The following is an 8,988-nucleotide window of genomic DNA, read 5'->3' as shown; positions in this document are numbered from 1 at the left end:
GACTAGATCTTAATTATGCCAACCACAAAAAGAAATTGTAATTATGTGACATGATAGCAGTGCTAATTATTGCTGCCATGACAACTCATATTATAATATATAATGTATCAATATGTTGTACACCTTAAATTTGCACAATGTTGTATGTCAATTTTTTTTAAAAAATGAATGGTGATGAATGGATTCACAAGTGATTTTAAATTTCTTCTCATCGCTTATGTTTTCCAAATCTTCTACGCTGAACTTGTTTCTACTGCAATCAAAAAGTTGAAAAAACAGATATTAGAAACAAAAATCATAAAATTCCTCATTGCCGGAAAAGAGGAAACAAAGAGTATGGGTGACCTCGTCCAGAGCTGGGAGGGGTACATGCATCCAGTAGGGTTGCATCTGATATAAAGAGCTGCTAGCATGGAAGGGGACTTCCAGCAGCTGCCTCCACTGCTCTGTGCTGGGATCATGCGACTTGCCTCGCTGTGCATGCTGGTGGTGTTTGCTGGTAAGTGGGGACAGGACCCACAGCTGGGAAGGCAGGGAGGGAAGCGGAGATACCCTATGTCTCTTTCCTAAGCTGAGCTGTTGCTCTGATCCTCACTGCCCTGGCCTCGCAGTCCCCAACTCTTTGGCCTCCTGCAAGGAGCCATCCGTGGCTGTCAGTCCCCTGGAACAGTGGCTTCGGCCAGAGAGCTCTGGACCGCCAAGCTGTGTGGCATACGAAGGCGGGAAACTACAGAAACTGTGGTCCAGCTGAACTGATGCCTCTGGTACTTCGGACACAAATTATAGAAATGGATCTGCTCCCCTCTGTCCCTTTGACCAGATAATAGCAATCTCTTACCTATGTACAGCACTCTACATTTTTAGAACTCTTGCACGTTCATTATCTCCCTTGAACCTGGGAAGAGGGTTCTGTTGACCGCTGGGAGATGGGGCAGTTTCCATCCGATCTTTAGCAGATCAAATGTACAAATCTGGTTCCTGGCAAACTGGCGTTTTTGTTTCTTGAGCCATCTCAAAATATGTGATTTGAGAAAGGATTTGCATTTTTAAATGTGGTTTTGTGTTATTTTGGGGACTTCCAAATTCTCAAGAGGAACACATCTCCAAGGTTACCGTAAAAACCATTAGGAAAATTGCAATCAAGCTGCAGAAATTCATCTCTCAGATGCAAAGAGGCAATACAGTATAGAGATAAAATACACAGATGAACCTGCATTCAGATGCTGGCCCATCACCTCCCAGTCGTATGACCTTGGCCAAGTCCCCCTACCCCTCTATATCCTCATCTGTAAAGTGGGCACTACTATGCCCTGGAGCAAGTTACTGAGCCTCAGTGTGTTCACCTCTAAAATGAGGATTAAAAATAGTATTTATAGTACAATGTTGGTTTTTTAGTTTTCATAAATATACCACGATTATCTAAGAAGACAATAACATTAGAGGAAACTGAATGAGGAGTATATAAGAACTCTCTGTATGATCTTGACAACTTTTCCATACACCCAGAATACACCAGAAGAAAAAGGTTATTTATTTTTTTTAAAAAAAAGTGTTTATCTCATGGGATGGATGGAGTCAATATGTCACTAGATGAAAAGATGCAAGGTAAGCACTCACCAACTATCCTTATATTTTCAATAACCTTAGTGTTAGTTGTCATTTTATTTTATTTATTTCATTTATTTATTTTTTTTGTGGTACACGGGCCTCTCACTGCCGGGGCCTCTCCCGTTGCAGAGCACAGGCTCCGGACGCGCAGGCTCAGCGGCCGTGGCTCACGGGCCCAGCCGCTCCGCAGCATGTGGGATCCTCCTGGACCGGGGCACGAACCCACATCTCCTGCGTCGGTAGGCGGACTCTCAACCACTGCGCCACCAGGGAAGCCCTGTTGTCATTTTATTATCCAAGGTCATTGGTTTGATCCAGATGCCAGGCCTGCAGCCCACTGGCTTCCACTTAGATTCATGTCCTCTCCTTGTGGCTGGGCTCCTTGACAGGTGTGATTCCAGCCCAGGGCGGGATACTGGACCTGAACAAGATGATCAGACGAGTGACGGGGAAGAGACCCATCTTCTCCTATTTTCTCTATGGCTGTCACTGCGGATTTGGTGGCAAAGGCCAACCCAAAGATGCCACAGACTGGTAACTCCTCCCAATCATGCCCTGCCCCTACCCAGGGACCCTCCCCTTTCCTCTCCATCCATTTATTCATGTGGTACTATGTGCTAGGAACTCCGCTGAGCTCCAATCCAGCCCCAGCCCTTCTGGAGGATTCCCCAGAATCTCTAAAGGCCCCCTTGTACTCTCAACCCCAAACTAGTTAGAATACCCACATACTCCCCAGTGCCATTGAACATTGTTTTTTAAAAGCCTTACCTCTTTTTGCCATGATCACATTTGGTTTTCACAGCAACCCTAGGGATCAGCCAGAGGAGGGATGAGAGCCAGCCAGGCCCGGGGTCAGTTCCCTCATCCACCACTTACAGGCTGTGTGATCTTGGTCAAGTGGCTTGACCTCCCAGAGTCTCAGTTTCTTCATCTGTGAAATGGGGATAATGCAAGCACCTCCATCATAGGGTGGTCAAAAGGCTTAAGAGAGAATTCATAGATAACACAGGTGCCTGGTACACAGGAAACAATAAGAGTTAGCTAGAAAGAAGACTAGACCCTGCAGGCCTTGACTCTTGCAAGATAGGCACACAATTTCTGCTCTGGGGCAGGGACAGCCAGAGACCCGAGCTGGCCAAGGACTCATCACCACCATCCCCGTGTCCTCTCCCTCCAGGTGCTGCCACATCCATGACTGCTGCTACGCTCACCTGAAGCACCACAAATGCAATATTCACTTGGATCGCTACAGCTACACGTCTTCCCAGGGGAACATCCAGTGCTGTGAGTGCCCAGGCCTCAGGGTTGGAGTTGGAGGCCGAGGAAGAGAGTTCTAGCCTGCATTGCCTTAATGTGCTGTGTGACAATGCACAAGCTACTCAACCTCTGTGTTTTTCTCATGTGTCCAGTGGCAGTAGCTGGGCTGTGGAGGAGAGGCAGGAATGGGGGTAGGAGTATGGAGAGGTCCAATAGGGGCTTTGACGCCTTGTGGATCTGGAAGGCTGGCAGACCTCAGCTTAGATCCCTGACCCACCACTAACCAGCTGTGTGACCTTGAACACGTTGCTTAACTTCTCTGAACCCCCTCTGGAAACTCAGGAAGATAACAGTATTCTACTCCATAAAGTCAATTCAAGAACTAAAATAAGAGCAGACACAATGGGCCCTGCAGATGCATGCTCGATAAATTACACAGGCTATCGACGTTACTGTTAATTTTTTCATCATCATTTGTCCTCAGAGCAGCCCAGCCACGAGGCAGCACCACCCTGGTGATCTCTATTTTGCAAACAAGGAAACTGAGACTAGAGTGAACTGTTTGCTTAGGGTGACACAGATGTAAATGACGAAACCTGGGCTGTAACCCAGGTCACCTGGCCCCTGGGTCCATGCACAGAGAAAGGTGGCAGGTCCCAGGGCTGGGAGTTGAATGGGCTCATTAGCTGTCACTGTTAATTGAAAACTTAACAATAAAAACAGTAATAGTCAACATTTACTGACCACTTACTATGTGCTGAGGGCTTTGCCTTCTTGCTTTAATCTTTTATATATACATATATATATATATTTTTTCAGATTCTTTTCCCTTATAGGTTATTCAAAATATTGAGTACAGTTGCCAGTGCTATACAGTAGGTCCAGATCTTCTTACCCCCATTTTACAGATCATGAAACTGAAGCACCATGGTCCTTTCCCCAGAGGCTTTGCGCATGCTGTTCCACCTGCCTGGAACAGTCCCCTCCTCCACCCTGACTTTCGGGAATGGGGGCAAACCCTTCCGATCTCAGCTCAAATGGCTCTTGACACTGAGTCAGATCCCACCCGTTTCCCATCTCGTAGCCCCTGCATTGTTCCTCACTCCCGGGTAGCACAGTTGCTGGCACTCATTTCTGTGGTTCTCTGATATCTGCCCTCCCCAGCGGGGTGTGAACCTCACGTGTCCATTCTGTTCAGTCCTTTCCCCCCAGGGCCTGCCACAGGATAGGTGCTCAACTGTTTTCTGAAGGGATGAATAAACAAAGGAGCAATGGCACACAGGGAGGCCATGGCCCGCGCCCAAGGTCACAGAGCTAGAGTCAGAGTAGCTGGCAAGGGTACCAAAAGCCATGAAAGAGCTGAGCTGCCATCAGCGTCTCCCTCCAGGGGCCCTGAGACACCCCTGCCCCGGCTGGGGAAGGGATAGATGCTAAGTGCCCTCCTCCTCCACCCCGCAGCTGACAAGGGGAGCTGGTGTGAGCAGCAGCTGTGCACCTGTGACATGGAGCTGGCGCTCTGCCTGCAGCGGAACCTGGACACCTACAAGAACCACCTGCGTTACTACTGGCGGCCCAGATGCAAGGGCCAGACCCCCACGTGCTAGGAGGAGCCCCCTGCACCGTGCCACGCCCCCTACCCCGCTCCTGGCTTCTTGAGCCCCAGAAGTCCTGCAGGACCACTGCCACCCAACCCCCCCGCAGGATCTAACCCCTGAACCAGCCTGGCTTCTTTAAAACACTCCCTGAAAAAGGGAGGGTCTTGGCCTTCCCCCACCCCACCCCCCACCTTGCCTCTTGGACCTTCTAAATCTTCCCAGCCAAGGCAGCAGCTGTCTCCCCTGAGGGTGGAATGGGGTCTTAGGAAAAGCCAAGGCCAGGGAGCCCCCAGGGATGGTGTTTAGGCCAAAGCAGCGGGCGTTGGGCATGGGGTCTGGGGGCGAGGTGCAGCAGATCCTCCCTCTAATGCCGCTCCAGGCACCCCCCTCCCCAGGTCCCCCCCCCACCAGTCCAATGCACCGTCCAAGCTGCCACTGGAGTGGCCTCTCTAAAGGGTGATATTGATCTTTTTGTCTGCATGACTCTACTTCTTAAAACCCCAAGGTCCTCCACCACCCAGGATAGGGGCGGAGTTTGGGACCTGCACTGTCTGGCACTGTGTCCCTCTCCCTTGGAAGCTTGGGGATCCTTGCGGGCATGGCCTATGTCTGTCTTGGACTCAGTTGCATCCCTGGTGCTCAGAGCAGTGCCCAGAACCCAGAAGGGACTCCGTAAATACTTTTTGAGGGAAGGGCTTGTCGACTTAAAAAAAAAAACACATGAGAGTTGCGAGTTAAGTTTTATTTGGAGCAAAATGGGGACTATAGCCTGGGAGACAGCACCTCAGATAGCTCTGAGAAACTGCTTCAAAGAGGTAGGGGGGAAGATCAGTATATATGTGATTTTGGTGAAGGGGGAGCACAGGCCATCGAGCACATTTTTTTGCAGAAGTTTGCTGCTAGTCTCGTGAAGGTTACGGCCAGTCACGAGGAACAGAAATCACCGTGAAGGATTTTAGTGCTTTTCTAGATTTGAGGAGATGCAAGTATTGGGCTCATAAAATCTTCTCCTGAAAATATCTAACTATCTAAAGGCCTGTTCTGCCAGTTTTTCCCAGAGCACAGAGGGCCTCATTTCTGCTCTCCACCCTGAACTCCTTTCAAGGGGTGTTGAAGGTCAGAGGCTGCAGCAGCTCGTGATTGAGTCCTTGTAGAGGTAGTTGGCAAGGGCCAGTGGCAAGTGTCAATTTGCTGTTGACAGGCTGGACCAAGCAGTCCACCCCCTTTGCTCCAGGCACCTGGTCCACAGGCCATGTGTCCTCCAGGCACCCGTTCCTTTCCCGCTGCCAGGCTTTTGCTCAGCCTGGGCTTCTACAGCGATGCTCCACTGTCCTGCCGTCTCCAGGTGGCTAAGCCCACGCTAGGCTCCTTGGGATCCACGGGCAACTTCCTACAGGAGTCTTCCCTGGCTGCTTCCTCCCCAGTCCTAAGGGCTCACTCCCGCCTTTGAGCTCCCACAGCACTGTATGGGTCTACAACTTGCCAAGCTCTCGCTTGAGTGGCCTATGATGGTCCAGACTGCTCTGACCTCCCTGGACCAGACTGGAGCTCCCGGAAGATGGAGGCCACATCAGTTTCATCTTTGTTTCCTCTGCTGCCCCACATAATGGGTGCTCAGTCAATGCTTTGAGATCAAAGGAGCCCATAATGGAGAGATGGTTGTAGGGGCGGGTGGCGTTCGTGCCAGCTAAGCCAAGTGTTGGCTGCCACGTGCTCACATCGGCCTCCTTCTCTTGAGGGTTGCCCTTGGCTGCTGGGAGCTACCGTGCCCATCGCCCACCCCACCCCGCCCACCTTTAACCAATGAGTTGGGAGAATAATACCATGTAGGGCATAACCGCCCCCCGTCTCGTGCAGGACCATCTGGGTCACACGCTGTGTGCCCCAGTGCTCCTCGTGGGGTCAGGCTAGATGTCTTGCTTTGTCCCCTGGCCTATCCTGTTTTCCTTGTCCTCCTACAGGTTTCTCCTGAGACCACTCCCTCAATAAATCATTCACTTGCACAAGAATTCCCATCTCAGGCTTGGCTTTTAGGGAAACTAACTTTGGACGGATGGATGGATGGATGGATGGATAACATTTTCATATAAGGAGTCCCAATCTGTCATTCATATGTGATTAGCGGTATTTCCAGCTACGCGGCTGGGGCACCTGGAGCCACCCACACCCTTCTGCCCGTAACACACATCTGTGAAACAGCTGACCAAGGGCTTTTCCTTCCATGTGAAGCTCAGTGGCTCATGCTGGAGAGCGTAATAGGAATAAAGAACTACGGGTGCTGGGTTCGAATTCCAGGGAATTCCCTGGCAGTCCAGTGGTTAGGACTCCACTCTCTCACTGCCAAGGGCCCAGGTTCGATCCCTGTTGGGGGAGCTAAGATCCGAAACCTGCGCCCTGCGGCCAAAAAAAAAAAAAATTCCATTATACCATTAGCCAGCCAGGTGACCTTATATAAGAAATCTAGGTTTCCTCGTGTGTGAAGTATAGATGGAAATACTAAAATAAAAGAAGATGAGGCTAATGTATTAAACAAGATTAACGCATATTAAGCCTTAGCACAGTGCCTGGCCCATAGTAATCCCTCTTTCAAAATTAACTGTGTTATTACTGTTGTTGTTGTTGTCATTATGCAGAGGCCAGATCTGAAGTCACCCCCAGAATGAAACAGGAGGAGAAAATAGTTAATCAGTGTTGCCCTCTTTCCACCCAATTCCTCTCTCCTTTCTGCATGAAAGCTGTGTATGTTAGATGATGATACACGAGGTCCATTTATTCAAGACACACAGTCAAGAGCTGGCGACCCTACCTGCCCATCAGAGCTCCCCTGTGCTAGGCTCTGTGGCTTTGTGACAGTACAAGTGTTGGCAGATACGGACACTATTATCCCCATTTTACAGCTGAGCAACCTGAGGCTCAGAATGGGAACAGGAACCTCCACAGGTCCCACAACCAACAAAAGGCAGAGCCAGGATGCCACCCCAATCTCTTCCCCCTCTGCTCCCTTACACCCCCTCCCATTTGTACCGATCAGGAAGCTTCCATCCAAAAACTGTGACTCGATGGGTTTCAACAATGAGGGCACTTATCACCTCACATGACAAGACATCCAGGAGGAAGGTGGCCCTTCAGTGGCTTGATGATGTCGTCAGCACCGGTTTCTTTCCTGGTCTCGGCTGGCCACCCTCACTGTGCTGGCTTTGTCCTCTGGGTGGCTCCCCTTCCCGCTCCAAGATGGCAGCCATCATTCAGCCCTCAAGCCAAGGCAGGATAACATCCAGAGGAGAAAGTGTTGTCTGTTCCGTGTCTCTCTTTAGTAAGCCCTACCACCACCACCCAGCAGACCTCTGGCTCAGGACTGGCCACGTTAAACCATGGTGGCCCCAGACCACCATGGAATCACCATGATTGGTTTAGATTCCTCAGGATTTATTTACTCCTGAGAAGGGACAAGGTCAATGTCCCTGAGGGGAGGAGAACTGCCAGAATCAGGGCTGTCAATGTCCCTGAGGGGAGGAGAACTGCCAGAATCAGGGCTGTTGGAGTTATTGATGGGATTGGTGTTGGACGGGCAAGTCCAGGGCTGGGTCAGGAGGAGGACTCTGCCTGGAGAACCCTCTGTGAGCCAAGCACCTTAGTGTTGGTGCCTGCCCATCACATACTAGGTGATCAATAGATTGTTGAATGAATAAATGAATGAATGAATCCCAGGTTGGTAAAGACATAGGACTTTGGACCATGAGGTGGGATGGGCAGATGGGGTCTCAGGGTAGCCAGGACAGAGTCCCCAAAGTAAGGGGAGAACCTCCTGCCCTATGAGTTCTCATTCTGGGCCAATTTCCAGCTACTGGCATTGGATAAGAGGCACAAAGGAAGGAGAGGCTCACAGGCAGCTTCTGTCCTCCACCTCGTGTCTCACATACCCCAGGATGAAGGAAGCAGATGGAAGGACACAGACGCCATGCTTCCTCTTTCCTCCAGAGTCAGACTCGGAAAAGGCAGGGGCTGGGAGCGGTGGACAATGAACCCCTGACACTGAACACCTGTGGCGTCCACTCACGCGGTCCTCTTAACTCACTCGGAACACTGGAATTGTCACCTGCATTTTCCAGCTGCAGAAACTGAAACTCGAGGATGAGTCACTTGCTGATAAATGGCAGGGCTGGTATTCGAATCTGGGTCTCTTTGGCTCCAGGGCCATGTCTCACCCTACCTCCCACACTCTTTATTAGAACAGTTGTTGACTCAGCCCTCCGTGACCCTCAGAGGGGAGCAGCTACCCCCAGGGACAAGGAAGCGAGGTTGGGGTATGGCAAGGAGGGATCCTGGAGGAAGGTATGGTGAGTAATAATCGTATTGACAATAACAGTTGCTCTCAGTTCGAGCCCTCACATTTGGAGCACTTTATCCTGCACTAATCCCCTTCCCACCAGGGGCTGGTCCTCTGTTCACCTGGATGTCGGGTTCCACCTCCATAGGTCAGGAGCCCAGCCCAGGGCAGTGATGGGCCGACGACTTCTCCATGTCTCTG

The 8,988-nt window shown here is 50.6% G+C and overlaps 1 protein-coding gene across 1 annotated transcript; it reads left to right on the top strand.

Annotated features, from left to right (window-relative positions):
* Window positions 1–411: 411 nt before the first annotated feature.
* On the top strand, window positions 412–4,469 carry LOC132427932 (group IID secretory phospholipase A2-like). Its single transcript, XM_060015470.1, has 4 exons — window positions 412–499; window positions 1,998–2,142; window positions 2,786–2,892; window positions 4,324–4,469. The coding sequence occupies exons 1-4, from the start codon at window positions 412–414 to the stop codon at window positions 4,467–4,469; spliced, it is 486 nt and encodes a 161-aa protein (XP_059871453.1).
* The last annotated feature ends 4,519 nt before the right edge of the window (window positions 4,470–8,988 follow it).

Source organism: Delphinus delphis, chromosome 1 (assembly GCF_949987515.2).
Source record: "Delphinus delphis chromosome 1, mDelDel1.2, whole genome shotgun sequence".
Classification (NCBI taxonomy): Eukaryota; Metazoa; Chordata; class Mammalia; order Artiodactyla; family Delphinidae; genus Delphinus; species Delphinus delphis.
The sequence above is the reverse complement of the archived record's forward strand: the minus strand, read 5'-3'. Positions and strand labels throughout refer to the sequence as shown.